Source organism: Chiloscyllium plagiosum, chromosome 47, assembly GCF_004010195.1.
Source record: "Chiloscyllium plagiosum isolate BGI_BamShark_2017 chromosome 47, ASM401019v2, whole genome shotgun sequence".
NCBI lineage: Eukaryota > Metazoa > Chordata > Chondrichthyes > Orectolobiformes > Hemiscylliidae > Chiloscyllium > Chiloscyllium plagiosum.
The window spans coordinates 10205079-10224356 of NC_057756.1; the positions used below are offsets into that span (position 1 = coordinate 10205079).

The 19278-nt window shown below is 46.1% G+C and overlaps 1 protein-coding gene across 2 annotated transcripts in view; it reads left to right on the forward strand.

Moving 5' to 3' along the window:
- Positions 1-19278, forward strand: part of LOC122544222 (nectin-2-like) — a 65870-nt gene that overhangs the window by 22100 nt on the left and 24492 nt on the right. The window contains exons 2-6 of one of the 2 annotated variants that reach the window (XM_043683300.1): positions 1156-1506; positions 2924-3217; positions 4341-4458; positions 5850-5998; positions 15840-17826. In XM_043683300.1, the coding sequence (XP_043539235.1) occupies positions 1156-1506; positions 2924-3217; positions 4341-4458; positions 5850-5998; positions 15840-16327 (1400 nt within the window). In that variant the 3' untranslated portion in view covers positions 16328-17826. Of the gene's footprint in view, positions 1-1155; positions 1507-2923; positions 3218-4340; positions 4459-5849; positions 5999-15839; positions 17827-19278 lie in introns of those variants that run through there. The other variant, XM_043683301.1, reaches the window with a different exon arrangement.

The window sequence follows — 19278 nt, forward strand, 5'->3', positions numbered from 1 at the left end:
TGAAGAGCTGCCCATACCCCTACCCTTTAGATATACCATGCATTTCCTGTGGCTAATCCACCGAGCCAGAACAACCTCAGACAGTCTGTGCAATTTAGTGGTCCACCCTCCCTGCACATCTTTGGACTGGGAGGAAGCCAGAGCACCCAGAGAAAACCCATGCAAGTGCTGGGAGAATGTCTACACGGAGTTTGCACAGTCACCCAAGGGTGGAATTGAACCTGGGTCCTTAGTGCTGTGAGGCAGCAGTGCTAACCACTGAGCCATCAGATTGACAACTGGCAAGCATCACAAACATGTCATGCATTCCAGATGGGTTTAGTCCATTAATTCAGTCAGACCTATCTGCATCTCCATGGAAAGAGGCTTAACTCTTGATTTTAACTAACCCTGACCTCTGTTTTAGCTTATACTCATTGTTCACCACTTTTAGATCTCCTCCAAGCTTCTGCACTATAATTATGTAGCAAAATTCCACCACAGTCACGCATTCAGCTGATGAGCAGTCCACATCTCATTTCAGGCAGTTCAGGCCATTGGTGTTGAGTTCCTGCACTCAGTATAAACATCCTTCAGCTAACCACAAACAGACTAAAATAGACAATCTTCTGAGCATTGGGTCATCACCAGGCTTCATATGTTTTCTCCTTCTGGTTTCATTCTTGTTTAATTTAGCTTCACTTGGGCTCATCCAGTAACTTCATTTAAGATTTTCAAGGTATGAACAAGGGACGTGAGATGACTCAAACACTTGAGGGAGAGAAACCATTTCCTTTGGCGGTTGGGGGCAGGGAACAAAGTGGGTGGTGTGTTACTTGTTTTAGGGGGTATATCTAAGTGTCTGAAGCTTCTGAGCCAATGGTTGATATTTACAGACACTTGAAATATGGAGCACCCTCCACATTTTAAAAAAAAAGGCAAAGGATTGATTGGGTTTGGAGTCTTCAGGAATATGGAAATGGGATCTGGAGTTGCGGGGTGGGGGGGGGGGAGGCTGGTGAAAGGGGAGGGGATTTGTCCAAGCATGGAACAGGCCTGAGGGTTGAAGGGCAGGGTCTCCTCCAATTCCTGAATTGTGGATAATGATACCTTGGGTTTTCAATGCTTTATGCTGATGCCTGTTTATTTCTCTCCTGTGTCCCTTACTCACTACAGTTTGTGATGCCCAGAACGTGAAAGTGGAACCCTTCATTTACGGCTACGTGGGGAACCAGGCAATCCTGCGGTGCCAGTTTGTGGATCCTGACAACTCGCTCCAGGTCACACAGATCACCTGGATGAAGAACCCCACCACCAGTAAGGTGAACCTGGCTGTGTACAACCCCGACTTTGGCATCAACTATCCGACTGACACCGGCGGCCGCATCCACTTTCGCAAGGTCACCAACACGGACGCCACGCTGATCATTGATCGCCTGGAGATGGCGGATGATGGGATTTACAGTTGCGAGTTCGCTACCTACCCTGATGGCAACCAGGATGCTACCACCAACTTGACCATCCTAGGTAGGAAGAATGTCTTCCTTTCCTTGGACACTCCTCTTTTTTTCCCCATAGTGCAGTGGCTTTGACCCTATTGGACAAGGGCAGTCTACACTGGAGCTGAGGGCCATCTCTGTCTTCCCTGCTCCTCTTCGAATCTGGACCTCCCACAATATCTCCAATCACTCAATTCCCCACTGTCCGCATCCTATGGGATTACCATTGACCAGAAGCTCAACTTGTCTTACCATATAAACACAGCAACTATAAGAGCATCTCCTGATTCTCCAAAACCTGTCCACCATCTACATGGCACAAGTCAGGAGTATGAGGGAATGCTCCCCACTTGGCCCTGCAGCTCTAACAACACTCAAGAAGCTCAACACCATCCAAGACGAAGCAACTCTTGCTCAATTGGCATCACATCCACAAACGTCCACTTCCTCCACCCCCAATGCTCAGTAGCAGCAATATGTAGCATTTACAAGATGTGCTGCTGGAATTCACCGAAGATCCTCAGGCAGAATCTTCCAGCCTCGTGACTACTTCCATCTAGAAAGTCAAGGGCAGCAGGTACAGGGGAACACCACCCACATCAATTTCCCCTCCGAGCCCCTCACCATCCTGGCTTGGAAATATATCGGCCGTTCCTTCAGTGTCACTGGGTCAAAATCCTGGCATTCACTCCCAAAGGGCATTGTGGGTCTATCTCCAGCACGTGAGCTGCACCAGTTCAAGAAGGCCGCTCCCCCCCCCCCCACCTTCACCAGGGTGATTCAAGGATTGGCAGTCAATGTTGGCTCAGTCAGTGTGTCCACCCCCTCCAGAAAGAGCAATGAGAGGCCATTCAGTGGTCTGTGCTTGTACTGGCTCATGTTTGAATGAACCCCATCCATTTTTGTGTCACGTTTGCCCTCTCCATTTCCCCCATTGAGTTTGTGGTGGAGACCCTGGATTTGAGAAGTGCTGCACTTCCCAGTTCCTCAGGGACAGCTAACCTGTGAAGCATTGTCACTCTGAATAGATTGTTCTGCCAGTCAGCCATGTTGGTGTGGGGCTGGGGGACACGAATCACCCACAGACCCTGTAGGGAGGGCAGATCACCTTCTTTTATAAATGGGACAGCACAGAGGCTTCTAACTACAATCCTAAAGCCCTGCTGTCACCCATTTCCAAGTTTGCTTTGTTGTCTTTTTTTGGGGGGAGGGAAGACGGTAATGGAAATGTGGAGTGACTTTCTCAAAAAAGAGAGGATTTGAATGCAAATAAATTCCTGATATTAATTCCAGGCTCGAGGATGGGGGGGGGGGGATTGTTTGACCTCGTCGTATGACCCGGGAGATGTCACCTTGAACCTTGGGAAGTGCTCATGGACAGCCTTGTTTCTCATCCCTGTGCCTTTTGCTCATTGTTTATTTCTCCTCTCCTCCCTCTCTCACAGCCAAGCCAGAGAATTCAGGCAAAACGATCCTTGTCCAAGCTGGACACGCTGAAGTCCCCGTCGCCAGGTGTGTCTCTGCAAATGGGAAGCCTCCAGCCACCATCAACTGGTCAGGGGGCTCTGAGGGCAACGTTTCTGAGACTGTTACCAAAAACAACAACGGCACTTTCACAGTGACGAGCGAATACTTGATGATTCCCACCGGTGACAACAACGGGGAGAAGCTGACCTGTGTGGTAATGCAACAGGCACTCGATCGGCCAGAGACCATTCCCATCACACTCTCTGTACAGTGTAAGTACTCGTGGGTGTGCCCAGCTCTCTGCTCCATTCCCCTGGTTGCTGAAATCGACCTTTTCTCTAACCATTTCAGTGTGTTACTCTTGGGCAGCTGTTCTTGACTCGTTCTGTTCTGACAAGACTCTTGTCAATGTGAATTTGCAGTTGTCGAATTGGGAACACTGTTTCTAAAGCATAAACTTTTAAAACGTGTTGGCTGTAACATGATTACCTTGCCAACACTTTAAACACTGTTTCTAAAGTGTGATTTTTCTTGAACACTGGGTTGCACAAGAATGCAGCCATCATATTATAGAAGGACTGTTTCTATCTGGCTAGGAAATACCATTCCAGCAAATATATTTCTACAGCCAAACCAGCTTCATTCATCAAAAAAAACTACTAAGCACTGGGAAATATCAGTGTTAATTCCCAATGTTTGTGCAAGCGTAGCAGTGGTTAGCACTGCTGCTTCCCAGCGCGAGGGACGAGGTTCGATTTCACCCTTGGGCAACTGTCTGGGTGGAGCTTGCACATTCTCCCTGTATCTGCGTGTATTTCCTCCTGGGTGCTCCAGTTTCCTCCTCAGTTCAAAGATACACAGGTTAGATTATGTCTTAGCCATGGGAAATGCAGGGTTTTAGTGGGGATCTGACTCCGGGTGGATACTAGATACGTCAACTAGCCTCTTTCCGCATTGTTGGAATTCTATGATTCCTTCAGGTGAACATTTCAATCATTGGGAGCAGGCTTGTGTCACTTGCCTACTCCATCTGGGTGTGCGTGTAGCAGGTTTTCAGCAATGGAACGGTCCCAAAGACAATCCGTACAAATGTGACTGAGGCTCTGAAATATTGGTAGAGGTGACTTAAAGCTTGGTCAGACAGAGAACTTTTAATAAGTGGCTTTGTAGGTGAGGTGATTCCAGAGCTGAGGGCCCGGGCAGCTGAATGCGTAGCTCCCAATGGAGGACTGTTAAGAATCACGGTAGATGCTGGAAGAAGTGACAGACTCAGGAAGGGATTAGGGGCTGGAGGAGGTGACAGAGGATTCCAATACAGGGATGTATATTTTTGCTCCTGAATCTCTTTTTTTGGGGCAGTGTGTGACATTTTTCCTTAAATCTCTGAATTTTCAGATGCACCTATCGTGAGCATTGAGGGATATGATGAAAACTGGTACCTGGACCGGGAGCATGCTTCATTGACCTGTAGCGCAAAAGCCAACCCCCAAACTTTGAATTACAAATGGCTCCTGTGAGTATTAAATTCCTAAATTAAGTTAATTTTTTTGATCTGGTCGAGGGTGTGTTGAGAGGATATAATGTGTGAATATCCAGAATGCAGGACCCAACAGAATGTCAATAGAGTTTCCATGGAAACTGGTAAATGGGCCACCACAGCTAGGAGTAATGAGGCCACTCAGCCCTTCTGTCCTGATTATCAGAGGGTGGTTCATCTGCAGTATGACGATAACGAGTTAAACAGAGGGGTCTCCGTTAATCCCCTTAACCCAACAAAAATCTAACTCTACTTTCTAACTTTCTCTTATAAACATTCCCTGCCTGTCCCTGAATGCATAATGTTTTTGTGGTCTGTGTCCTGATGAGTATCATCATCCAAATTTCTCCATATTGGGCCCAGTGTTTATTTGCCTTTATATTGATTTTCTATATCCTGATGACTCTTGTCTCTTTCACTTCTCCAGTTCCCTCAGTTTGTGTTTGGCTCTGCGTTAGGACCAATCTAGGTGACCTCTCCCTTCCTCATTCTGATTCGAATGGTTTTGCCCCTCACTCCGTTTCCCCCCAACATCATGTGCTGAGTGGAATAAAGGAGCCCTTGTCTAACCTAACCATGACTTGACTGATGGGCACGGCCAGAATGGTTGCTGGTCCCCCTTTACTGAAGGATCACTCATCAGGAGGGGACATCGTTTAAGGTGAAGGGCAGGCAGTTTCGAGGGCATTTGAGGAAGAAAATGATTTTCATTCAAAGGGTTGTGGGGGTCTAGAATGCACTGCCTGGGAGCGTAGTTGAGGTGGGAAACCTCACAACCTTTTTAAGTGTATGGATGAGCACTTAGCCTTGAAATGTTATTGACATTCCTATGGGTCAAGCGCTGATTAAATGGGATTAATGGGTAGATAGGTTGGTGCAGACTCGTTGGGGGGAGGGGGAAGAGAGGAGGAAGGGCCTTTTCTGAGCTGTAAGGCCTTCCAACATATGACCAAGTGTTCACCCAAGTGTCTTCCCTGCTCTTACTTGCACACCCTCTTTCTCCTGTTTTAAGCTTTCTTTATAAATAACTGCTGACTCTATATGCTCATTAGTCATGGCATCGCCTTGTGGATTTGTATTAATTCAGTTCTGAGACTACTATGCTGGTCCTGGTGAGAGTCTTGTATAGGTTGACATTCTGCTTATAGGTAAAAACAATGACTGCAGATGCTGGAAACCAGAGTCTAGATTAGAGTGGTGCTGGAAAAGCACAGCAGTTCAGGCAGCATTCGAGGAGCAGTAAAATCGACATTTTGGGCAAAAGCCCTTCATCAGGAATACTAAATGGTAATACTAATCTAGATTCTGCTTATAGTCTTGTTCCATCTCTTTCTGACTGTGCTCTATACCTCCCCCTCTCTCCACAGGAATGGGAAACCCCTTCCTTCCTCCATCCAGGTGGATGGACACCAGCTCACTGTACGGGATGTGAGTTACATTGTCAATGGCACCTTCACCTGCGAGGTCACCAACAGCCTGGGCACAGGTCGGGCGAAGATGGACGTTGTGGTTCGTGGTGAGTTCTGTTTCTCTGTTCCTCCAATTTGAGATCTGACCCTGAGTGTACATGCTCACCCTGGGAGACAGCTAGGCTATTTAGGAAGTCAGTGAAAGAGTGGGCAGGGGAGCCCAGTTTGTTTACTGAGCCCAATGGACCTAGTTTCTAGGCAATTTATAATACCCGCTGCTTTGATTTGGTTAAAGTCAAACTCCTTCATTTTGGGAATGGCAATACCAAAAATGCTGCTTTTTCTGAACCTGTTTATTTGTCAGCTGTATAATTTTTGCAAATAATGGAAAGACCTTACTTTTGTTTAGCAAAAGCTATGAACAAAGCTTGAACATTTGAGCTACTCCATCTCCACTTGACCATTTTTTTACTTTGAGTATCGTAAGCTTGATGGGTGTCCTATGTGGCACTGTTGCAGGGATGGAAGGACATTTTGGATGCATGCATTTGATTACTGAAGGTGACAGGTGATGTTTAAGAGAGTGGTTGGAGAGGCATACAACATTCAAGGTATTGACTGCAAATATTTTGCTGAACCACTACAAAATTCTGGTTAGGCCACACCTAGAATATTGATCCAGTTTTAAGAATGTTATGAAGGTACAAGCGAGATGCACAGAAATGGTCCTGCGATGGACGAATTTTTAAAAAGTGTGTTTTGAAGAAGTGGAGGTTGTTCCTGTTGGCACAAAGAGGAGATTTGAAATAGGATGATGACCGATTGAAGATCGAATACTGAGAAGCTGCTTCCATCAGCTGCTAGCACAATTCTGTATGTACTGAACAGCAGTACTAAGTTACACTTCCAACCCGTATCTGATTATCAGTCGGGTTCATCATGTGGATTGCTGTGCTCTTACTAATGAACCACAATGTACAGGAGGCGGCGGGGTGGGGTCTGGGTCCCTGATCTTATGAATGTTGTGACTTAAGAATGCAATCTGATGCAGGGGTATAACTTTAAATTTCTAAGTACATTTCCTGTATCATTCTGCATCTCCTTCCTTGTATACAAGTCACCTTGCAAATGCACTCAATAACGGAACCCCATTCATGACCCAGGGGCTGCTTGTATTCATATTACCTGGTTCCCATACATTTATCTGTCCTCTGCAGTCAAAAGGTATACATCCAGGTATTTGTACTTTTATTTTGAGTTAGGCAAAAGTCTGGGCTGCAGTCATTTCCTGGTATATTCTCCCTGGCAAAACACCTTTTGACCAATCGACTTTTCTTTTGTTCTGTCGTAGTATAAATTCTTCCTTGTGAAATGTGGTAATCTTGTATTTGTCCTGATTAGCTTTGACAACTTGATTTCCTGTTTTATATTGTCTTAATGATCGTATTCCATACTGCCGTGTGGCTAATTCTGCTTCCTTTCCGTCTCTGGTTCTGCACATTTATCTTTAAATCAGTGTCCCTCTGTAACTTCTATTTCTCCATTTTCTTTAACCTGTCAAAATTTCTCAAGACTTTGACAGATTCTGTTGAATCTCACCCATAACCTCGACCTAGGGGCTCAGGCACAAAATTCTTTGGAATTTGCGTCATGGGTAGATAAGTGTTTAGCACACTTGCCTTCATTGCTCAAATCTTAGAGTGTAGAGGCTGGGATGTTGTGTAAATTTGTATAGGACGTTGGTGGAGCCATTTCTGGGTACTGTTTCTAGTTCTGTTCATCCATAGTTACACGAACAATATCATTAAACTGGAGAGAGAGTTCAGAACAAAGTTACCAGGATGTTGTCAGGAATGGAGGATTTGAGATACAAAAATAGACTGGGACTTTTTTTCATGGGAGGTTGAGGGGTGACCTTACAGAGGTTTATAAAATCATGAGGGTCATAGACATTGTGACTAGCGAGGATCTTTTCCATAAGATGGGAGAGTTTAAAACTAAGGGGCGTATTTTTAAGGTGAGAGGAGAAAAATTTAAAAAGAGGTTGGTTTGTGCATGTAATGAACTGACAGAGGAAGCGATGGTTGCAGGTATGAGGTTACAATGTTTAAAAGACCTTTCGATAAGTACATGAACAGGAAAGTTTTAAAGGAATATTGGCCAGGTGGGAGTAGTTTAGTGGGAACATGGTCAGGTTAGTCTGAACGGTCTGTTTCCATGCTGTATGGCTCTGTTCCAAAGATAGCTATCCATGTGTACTGAACTCCCTCATCCTTGCACCTATCTATTCTGCCCCAATTCCCAATTGCTTGACGTTCCTTCTTTTGAAGTGTGTGGTTTCCAAGTTGGGACCCAGTCCTCTGGCTGGACCCCAGTTGATACCTGTTGTCATTGTAAGCTGCGTCTTGGAGAGAGCAGAGCAGACTGGGGACTAAAGTCAGGAAGTTCCATTTTATCCCCACTTGACCAGGGAATGGGGATAAAATGGTGCATTTGTACCTCAATCTCCTGGATGGCAGCACACTCCGGTGAGCACGGGGGTTGATGAGGATGATGAGCCGAAGTGCTGCCTTCATCTGAAACTATTTTCGAGGGAAGGTTTTGACCAGCAGGGAGCAAGGCTGGTCCAACAACAAACATTCTACTTTAGAGAACCCGGGAGGAACCAATCCCACAAGTGTAACTATATAAATGTCTCCTGACAGTAGCAGGCTTATTTTTCACACTGTGTGGAGTGCAGTTGGGTAATGTAGATTTTTGTTTGTGTGTGTGTGTGTAAAATAAAGAAAAATCACTGACCAACACAGTGGGATAATTCTGTCCCACCAATCTGTCAGTCAGATCTGTCCTTCTATATTTTTTTGCCTTGGCATCGCTGACAAGGCAGCATTTATTGTCCATCCCTTATTGCCCCAGTAGGCAGTTAAGAACCAACCACATTGCTGTGGGTTTGGAGTCACATGCAAGCCAGACCAGACAAGGATGGCTGTTTCCTTCCCTAAAGGACATTAGTGAACCAGAATGGGATTTACCGACGATGGATTCATGGGCCAATTGTTAGACTCCTCATTTCAGATATTTTTATTGAATTCAAATTCCACCATCGGTCGTGATGGGATTTGAAGCCAGGTAATGTGTGGGGATTTGGGTTGACAGTCCAGCGATCATACCACTAGGCCATTTCCTCCCCAAAGAGGAGAGATCTCTTGCTGGTCAATGCGTAAACCTCTCGGGTGTCTACAAGTCACTGATTTCTTTAAAGAAAAAGGCATGCAGCTGTAGATGATGTCTTTCTCGAGTGCTTCAGGGCCATGCAAGTCCTTTTCTGTTTTTTGAAGGAAAGGTTCTGTTGTGACACAGGCAACACAGCTGTCAAACTGTGTATAGCAGGATCCGACAAGCAGCACTAAGATGGTCACCTGGTGTCATTTTGCTTTCAATGATGTTTGCTTCATCAATACACCATACAAATATGGATGAACAACATTGGTAATGGCAAGGGTATGCATATGACAGTTTTGACTGGTCTTCAAAGTATCTGAAGTGGTAATATGCCAGGGGAGTGGGCCTGTTGATGGGAATGTGTCCATGCAAGCATTGGTTGAGAATTCTGAACTCCCAGTCTCCCTTACAATGTTGTTTGGAGTCCAATTGCATTTTTAGAATCTCTGCAATGTGGCAACAGGCCATTTGGCCCAATGAGTCCACATGGAGCCTCAGAATAGCATCCCACCATCTTCCCCAACTCTGCATTTCTCAAGGCTAGCCGACCAAGCCTGCATATCCACAGACCTTTCAGGGCATTTAGCATGGCCAATCCACCCTAATGTGCACAGTTTTGAGAGGAGCCCGTAGCACCTAGAGGAAACCCATGCAGACACTGGGAGAACGTGCACACTCCACACACAATCACCCGAGGCTGGAATCGAACCCGGGTCCCTGGGGCTGAGAGGCTTGGCAATTTATTACATATGAATACCATCTGTAAATAAACTGAACTAGCAAAAGAATATCATTTGCTTTTGTTCACTGCTGGGGAAAACAGGTTTTGTTATTGTCAAAAATATGTTGTATAACTTTTTTATAGTCATTTTGACCTCCCCGATCATGTTGCTGCATTGGAAGAAAAGGTGTCAAAATGTTGAAACTTCTATTGTTGTGAGTCATTTCAGTTTCGCCCATTCTCTTTATTCTCTCCATTGTTTAATCCCGATGTTTGAAGGGTTGTTCCTCCCAACCCCTCCACAGCCACTGCTATCTACTTGGGGCTCTTCCTGCATTAAATAAGACCAAGGCTGGTCCGAGACAAACTCAACAGAAAATGGAGTGGCCTGTTCAGTCTGTCCAGTCATTTGAGACCAAACTTGGCTAAACTATGTAGCTTGAAACTGTTTTGATCATCTCTGCACCATAACGACAGATTTGTATTTTAGTCCAAATCATCGGTGAAATCTTCCAATACAGCAGTCTTTCGCGCATTGAGGCTCTCAAAAGAATAATGGAATTAATGAGCGTTTTTAGGGGGAGTGATAATATTTGATTATTCCATGCGAGAGTTATTGGGTGAATTGTACCCTTTCACATTCCGAGCATTATAGAGTGTGTGCCATCTTGTCTGTGGTGATTAGCCAGGCTTGTGCTCTTGGTGATTGGGTGAGGGTGGTTAAATAGAGAACCTCCTGACGACAGTATTATCAATTCTTTGTGGGTGAAGAAAGCCTTGCATTTGTATGGAGCCTTGCATGACTGCTGGCTGTCATTACTTCACAGCCAATGGACTGTACGTTTGCAGGAAATGTGGCAGCCTGTTCAGTGTACAACAAGATCCCTCGTTGCTGTTGATGATCTGGATGATCTATGATTTGGTGTTTGGTTGTAGGGGAGAATGATTGGCCGAGGCTTCAGGATGAACTCCGGCCTAGTGGCTGAATCACACCAGCCCGTGCAGGCTGACGAGGCCTCCATTTGGAGTGGGGTTTCCCAAATTGGCAGGGGGGCCAGGCACCTCATGGGACCACAAGCTCTAAGTGATAATGGCCGTGCTGACAACAGCCCAACTCCCTCACCATTCCCACCCGGAGGGCTGGTGGCAAAATTTCATCATCCAAAACAGGCTTGCGGTGTTTGGGATGAGAAATTGAACCAGCTCTGATCTTGACATCAATGTAGCACTGTCTTCCATACTGTCCTGGAAGATGACAGCCTTTGGGTCTGTTCTTCTATGCTCCAGGCTAGCTAGCCCTGGAGTGGGGTTTGAAAGTGGAACTGGTTTGACTCACCATCTCCTCTTTGTACATGCCAGTACTATCAATGTCCCAGAATGACTAGAGTCTGCTTTGGCTGAAGGATAATATTAATCAACAGCAAGCCCCCAGTACAGTCTCTTTTGTATCCTTCAGCTGAAAGGACTTTGCTCCTATAAAATTAGTATAATCCTAACTCTAACTCTATAAAGCTGGGGCTCCTCTTTGTTCACCTACGATCCACTTTGATTTGGACAAGAGTCCCTTTTGTTTTCAGCTCTTGCCCTCTCACTGTAACTGAGTTCAAAGAGAGAATGGAAAGCAAATCATTAAGAATAACACAATTGGCCCATATGTCAGAACAAAGTCTTGTTTGCGATTCCTGATAAATGATTTTTCTTCACTGGAAAGGTGGTGTTAAACTTGAAAGGGTTCAGAAAAGATTTTAAGGATGTTGCCAGGGTTGGAGGGTTTGAGCTGTAGGGAGAGGCTGAGTAGGCTGGGGCTGTTTTCCCTGGAGCATTGGAGACTGAGTGGTTACCTTATAGAGGTTTATAAAATCATGAGGGGCATGGATAGGGTAAATAGACAAAGACCCTTTTCCCAGGATAGGAGAGTCCCAACACTTGGGGACATATGTTTAAGGTGAGAGGGGAAAGCCTTGAAAGGGGTGTGTGTGTGTGTGTGTTTTGAGCTGTCAGAGGAAGTGGTGGAGGCTGGTACAATTACACATTGCAAAGACATGTGGATTGGTATATGAATACAAAGTGTTTGGAGGGATATGGGCCAAATGCAGGCAAATGGGACTAGATGAATTGTGGATATCCAGTTGGAATGGATGAGTTGAACTGAAGGGTCTGTTTCCATGCTGTACAACTCTGTTTGGGATTGGAAGAGAGTAATGGCACTAACCTCCCTTTTGACCTCGAGTATCCTGTATTGGGGTGGGTCTTGCTGAAGGGCAAGTATTGCACTGGTAGCCTTGTAACTTGCTCCATTCTCGGGGCCTATTCTCCTGTGTCCATTCCTAGATCTTTTCAAATCAGCCTATTCGGAGATGCTAGGGCACATCTCTGGGGTTTGACTCTTATCTCCTACACTTTTTGAAATGGAGGCTTTTCTTGTAACAGTTTTGTGGACCTGTGTAGATGTTTCCACCACTGGAAGGATTAAGGGGATTAGATTGGTGTAGGCTCTACATTGTTAACCAAAGCATATCCTTTCCGGTTATGTATGTTGTAAGGTGGGGAATGCAGTCAGTAATTTGGCCCCAAAATGATCTCCCGCTGATCAGGCACGTGATCTGTTTTTTATGATGTTGGTAAAGGATAAGTTGTTCAAAGAGGTAGCTTCTTCATGAGCATCTTGAGGAATGGAGAGAGGGAGGTGTAGAGGTTCAGGAAAGAGATTCCAGAGGGAGTTTTGGGGACCTGAAGTTCTGGGTATCAATGGTGGAGAGATGGGGAGTGGGGCACGAGGCTGGAGTTGGAGGGACACTGGTTTCTCAGTCGGTGTCTGAGGTGGAGGAAATTGTAGAAATGAGCAGAGGCTGTGGCTGGAGTGGGGGTTGGAGGGGAAACAGCGTGGGAATGTTAACACAGTGGTGTTGCGGAATTGACGCTCAACCTGTGGAATGGTGGAGACAGGTTTGAAGGGCTGAACAGCCTATTCCTGTTCCTGGATTCAAAAGACCAGCTGAGAATGAGAAGAGAAACTGGATTGGGCAGCCCACCGCGTGATGATGTGCGGCAAGGTACGTGACTGGTGGTTGTCAAGATCCCCACTGAGCTGAGCGACCAGATTCCTTGGCATGTCGGTGGAGGCCCAAATAGCTGGTGCTGGAAGCGGGGAGAACCACCCAGTGGCTGCGGGATCTTTCTATTCCCGAACGGAGCATTACTCTTTAAAAGGAAATCGTCTCTGTGGACATGGGTCTGTGTGATGTTGCCCCATCAGGAATGCTTATTGTGTGGAGACTGTGAGGGTGCATTGGACTTATTCAACTCCACCCTTCCCACGGTCTGCTGCGCCAACAGTGATATGATCCATCATTTTGGCTAAACGTATGCAAAATGTGTTTGTTGATATCTCCCTTCATAATGACATGCCTATTGCAGGTGCTAACATTTCCAGTATACATGCTCTATTACCTATATATGAAAGTGGGTCTGACAGGGTAGATGACCAATCCCAACAACTTGGCCCTAACTTCTCCAGTTCTTGGCACCACATTTTTTTTTTAGGAAGGATATCAGAGAAAGTGTAAAACAAAAAAGAAATTCACAAAACTGGCTCCAGGGTTGAGGAGTTTCAGTGATGCGGATAAATTGGAGAGATTGAAGCTGGTCTTTCTGGGAGATGTGGTGGTTTGAGAAAGGCCCTTTTTGATGGGGAGTAACCATTCCTATTGATGAAACAATCGAGAACCAAAGGACACCAAGCTAATGAGATGGTGAAAAGTGAATAATACTGAAAGATGTCTTTTTTCAAAACAGTGTGTGATTTGGGTCTGAAACACACTCTGGAAAGAAAGGCGGGTTCAGTTTACCCATTCGAGAGGAAATCTGATTATTATCTGAAAAGGAAGATTAAAGTGGGGGAGGTGACATGAGGTGAATTGCTTCTTTTGTTTTGGAGAACCAGCACAGGCACAAGGGACCGAATAGCCTCAATCCATGCCATTACCACTTCTGGGACCTTCTTCTGTAGTGAAGGACAATTTGAATCTGCAAACGACTCATGAGGGGCGTCAATCTAAACGCAATCTGTTTCTTCTTCTGAAACTCGTCATGAGGAGGCGTTGGCAAGAGATGGGTGGCAGCACGGAGGCCATCCAATCGACTGAAAAGGATGGAACAGGCTGCTGGTGCTCCAATTATGCAAGGAGTCTGGGAGCGGGTTGAGTCAACTAGCCAATAGAAGGCTGGTGTGGGGCGGGTGGTGTGATCATGTAGTGAAGGTTCCTCTGGGATCCAGCCTGTCACAATTGGTAACTTGAGTGGGAGAAGGGAATAGTTTGTGACAAGTGGTCAGCAACTAAAGAGACAAAGGGAAATTTATAGAAACGAGTACCTATTGTTTTGGCTTTGTTCTTCACCTCATCTTTCTGGGAGAGTCAAGTGTTCTGGAATTTCACTTTTTTGTGTTGTATTGTGTCTCGCTGCCTTTCCTTTTGTATATATTTCCCTTTGTGTATGTGTTCTAACAAAGTGTCATTGTAAGTACTTTGCTTCCCTGGTCACCCAGTGGTGGCTGTGCTCTGGGTTAAGGCTACATCCAGTTGGCCCTGTTTCCTGTTGTACACAGACCATTGCTATGCAGTTATGATGACTGTGTGTGTCTCTGGGTCCCACCTGGTCATTACGCCCCTGAGTTATTGGGCAGTTGGGTCTGGCAAGCATGTAAAGGTGGACAACTTTATGTGGAAAGTGGGGGGAAAAAAAAGCAGTTTTGGCAGTTAGCATCCTGAAAGCCCTAGCAATGACCCTGTATCTGCTGAGTGGTAAAAACGGATGTCCTTGGTTGTGAATGGAGTTTTGTTTTTATATTTTGTTTTCTTATGGCTTGTTCTAATAGTGATCCAAGTCTCTCAACCACGTGGTGTATTGAGTTGGTTCTAGATGTGACTTTTTTGTCATTTGGAATTTTAGAGTTTTGGGTTTTTCACTGGCGGGTGGATCTTTCCATTATTTGTGATTGTCCAACTTCATTTATCCCCCTCTCTGTTTTGTTGCACATTTTTTGGTATTGGCCGTGGTTCAAAAATATCGAAGTCACTGGAATTGGCAATATTGCTGGTATAGTGGCATTGAAGCTGGGAAATTGTCAAGTCCATTGGAGGTCACAGATGGAAGAAAGGAAACCGACTGGCTCGTGACTTTAGACCCCACACTCCAACCTTGTTAATTTGTGCAAACCCCTCATACAATAACCCACTCAGCATGCTTGTGGTCAACCAACAAGAAAATGCAACCCACCCCCCCCCCCCGCCCCCCAACAATACTCGGAACAAACCGGGGTGAGCTGTACTCTGAATTTTTTTTTTGTTTAAAAATGGTCTGGTTGTTGTATGACACGGCATTTTTATTTTATCCCATTGCGACTTTGGCAATTTACCAGAGCAGCAGTGGGAATACAAGGAGGCCATTCAGTCCTGATTGAGCTACTATCTATTGTTCAATTCCTGCCTGCACCCTCCGTCTTGGTGCACACGCACCGACACATGCGCAAGCACAGGCAGACACACTGACTCACACAAGCGCTCACAGATGCACATGCACAGGGGCATATACAGGCACATCGAGAGCCCCCAGGAGGAGGTCTCTTAAACCCCTTGTCCACAAGATTCAATTGATAGTTTTTCATTTTGAATTTTTAAAAAATGTTTAAGCGGACAGTTCCTAGCTTTTTGCTCTTTTCTGGGGAAAGGGGGAGGAGGGGTGAGAAGCGATGGAGGATCGGGAAGGAGAGAGAGAGAGAGAACTTTGCATTCCCCTTATTACTGTGAGTAAAAGCTTCTTTGACCCCCCAAACACCAACCTACCTCTCTACCCGAACCATGGGCATAGGTGTTGGGAGCAAGGCAATGATGGTTGTCCGACCGCGATTTCTGTAGTTGTGTAGAGTGGGAAACATTTGTGGGCTTGTTGCTAAGGAGATGCCGGATGACCGGGAACCTCCCCGATGTGTTTTTATCTCACCCCAGAGAAACAGTTGCCGCAGCCGAGCAACGTGGGAGCGATTGTGGGCGGCGTGATTGGTGGGATCTTGGCACTCTTGCTCATCGCCGGCCTGGTTGCCTACTTCCTGCACAAACGCCAGCGCGGGGCAGCCGGCTCCTATGAGACCAAGAAGCGGGTCTTCGGCACTGGGAATGGCGCACCCCAGCCCGAGTACACGTACCGGCCGGACTCTGACTCAGAGAGGGTGCCCAGTGCCACCGTGACAACCAGCTCCACAGTGGTGGGCCACCACACTGGTGAGGCGGAGAAGCTGCTGACCAGTGAAGCACCTGATTATGAGAACTTCAAGAACAGCCAGAAGGAGGAGGAGGAGGACGACAAGGAACTGGGTAGCTCCAAGGGACCCGCTCTGTCCCTCCCAGGCCACCCTCGGGATGAGATACAAATGGAGGACGATATGGAATCTCAACGAGATGGCTCCATCATCTCCAAGAGGGCTGTCTACGTCTGAGGGTCCGAAAGCCCTGGCCCCACCACCCCCTCCATCTACGCCCCAGCACCCCCCCACCCCAAAATGAATCAGACAGCATCACTACCCCACTTCATTTGTCCTTCCCAATAAACTTGGGGGTGGGGTGTATCATCAGTGACTCCGTGAGCTGCAGTGTGCACATGTTAATAAGATGGCAATCTAAGGGGGAAAAGTGTCAGGACCCAAAAGTCTGGACTGACAGCTGTCATAATGGCAGTGGAACTTGGGAGGGGTAGGGATTGGGGGTAGTGTAGGTAAAGGGATCTGTATCTGAATTGAGTTAGGGCTGGGGGGGTTGGTATGGGTGGGTATGACTGATTAGGTCTGATGTCTGCACTGAGAGTCACACTGTTCATTTTTAACAAAAAAAGTGGAATTGAGGAAGGGTTGGGCAAAAGCGAGGAGGAGGTGTGGTCGATTAATATCTGGCCTGGCTGGGGGAGGGGTTAGAGTCTGAAGGACTTTTTTTTTCCCTCTACTGCTCAAACGTTGCACCATCACCCAATCCCACGCCAAACATTTGGGCTTCCTCCGACATCAAACCCCAGGAACAAATCACCGTTCCAGCCTCCCAGCTCCAAAATCAGAGTATGCAACTGGTCTGTCGATACTTACTCTGGTTGGTGTGAACTTACCCCTAAGACGATGTATGTCTGTCTCACCCGCTCTTTCCCCCCCCCCCCCCCCCCATTAAATTTGGCATTCAGAAGAGTTTTGTGCAGGGGAAGGGATGGGAAATGCTGTGCTTTTTTTTTCATTATTGTCCCTTTTGCAATTTCCGTCCTGGACTGGAACCTTCCAGGTGGCCACTTCCTTGCTTTTCCAGCCACCTGAAGCTTTTTCCGTGAAACGGGTTCCGGGCTCCTGATTCTTTTTTGTTCCCTCTGCGTTTTTACATCATTTCTCCCCCCCCCCCCCCCCACTTTTTTGCAAGGACTCACGGGTGTGGGGGAAGATGTAAAAACGCAGAGGGAAAAGAAAATCCCATGCTGCCGAAGATCCAAGCCTATCCCACCTGGGCCAGGTGTAAGACCAGACTTGTGTCAGGTTTTATTTTGAGTCGCTCTACTTCATTTTTTTTTTCTTTTCTTTTTGTTTTCTATTTTTAACAAATGTGAAGGCTTCCCACTTTTAATGTTTGAGTCACACAATGTGCTGTTTTTGTCTCTGGAGTTTAAACAATAAGGTACGTGCTGTGTTGCCTAAGTGTCCCCCACACAGTGCAATGTAATAAAGCCAGGAGGGATATCAGAGGCTGACCGTTTGATTAGGAATAATCTCTGGAAGCATTGTATTTCGTTTTACGATGTGGACTACTGGGAAGAATAGGTTGTCGGAACTAAATGAAGTTAACTAGCATCCTGATTTGAGTTGATTTGATCCCAAACACAAACCATTTTTAGAATGTTTTAGACTTCCCTCGGTGCATCTGTATATTTTTTTGTGAATATATATATATTAAAAAAATTTTCCAATTTGCTTTGCCTCTGTTTTGTGTTTCAAAGAAATACTTTCTATCGTGTGGTTGTGTTTCATATTTAAGGTTTCGGTTTTAGGGTGGGTCACCAACTTGCATTGACATAGCATTCTTTTTGTTTTTAAACTGAGTAAAACTGCCCGGAGGATTGCATGTCAGGCATTCGTTTGACCCTGAGCCCGTCGAAGTGACCAGAAAGTTTGGTCAAAGATAGGAGTTGGAAGGAATATTTTGAAGACCAGATTGGGGGAAGATGGGTGAATTCCTGAGCTCCGAGCCCCAGAGAGCTGAAGGCATGGCCACCAGTGGCAGTGCAATAGGAAGCTGGAGGAGTGGGGTGATCTTGGAAAGCTTTACTGGCTGGAGGAGGTTACAGAGATAGGAAGGGGTGTAGGGGCTGGATGAGGAGGTGAACGAGGTGGGATTGAGGTGTAAGGGCTGCCTCTCTGAGTAGTCCCTCTGATGTTGTCACAGTATTCAGAGGATATGGAAAGACATGAGGGAATTGAGTTACTTGAGAGTGTCTGCATAAAGGATGATTGTGGGGATGTGGTGAGAGGGCAGTTATCTTCGCTGGAGTGTCGATTCCTTCTCCACATGCCACACAAGAGGCCAGTAACTGTCCAGCTCAGTACTGGTAGCGAGCTGCAAACCCAGAAGGGGTGAGCTGAGATTTCTGTTTTCTGTGACAGATTGCTGCCTGCAGCCACACCGCACTCCTGTTCAGCTGTGTGAACTTTGAACTGATTTGTGCTGGTGTGTTCCTGATTGAGTTATTGAATGCCAGCAGATGTTTAAAAAGTGAGCAGGGTGTGTGTTAACTGTTGCCTGTTCTCGGTGAGCTCCTTTACAACTTGAGTTAGTATCTCTAACTACAAACAGTATTACCGTAACATCTCCTTTGGTCAGTCTGTGACCTCTGTCTTAATGGGGCAATACTGGTATAGATGGGCAGATGAACCTCTCTGTGTCTCTCTCTCTGTCCATATGATGGAAAGGGCTCTGTGTGGAAGGGCCTGTGAGCTGAGTGTATTTGCAGATTGCAGTGAGTTTAATGTATTCGTTGGCTGTCTTCCACTTTTTAACTGGAAGTTGTGAGGGTGACAAATAATCAGCTGGCTCCTGGGGTGGGAGTGGGAAGGGGAAGGTTCTATTTTTAGAGATGCAGCAGGAAGAAATTTCACAATTTCATTGAAAAATTGAACATAAAAACTGGACGAGTCAGCAGCCCCTGCGTGCACAGTAAGATCCCACTGACTTGTCCAGTGGATTGAGTCAATAGACAATTGGTGCAGGAGTAGACCATTCAGACCTTCGAGCCTGCACCGCCATTCAATATGATCATGGCTGATCATTCCTAATCAGTATCCTGTTCCTGCCTTATCTCCATAACCCTTGATTCCACTATCTTTGAGAGCTCTATCCAACTCTCTCTTAAATGAATCCAGAGAGT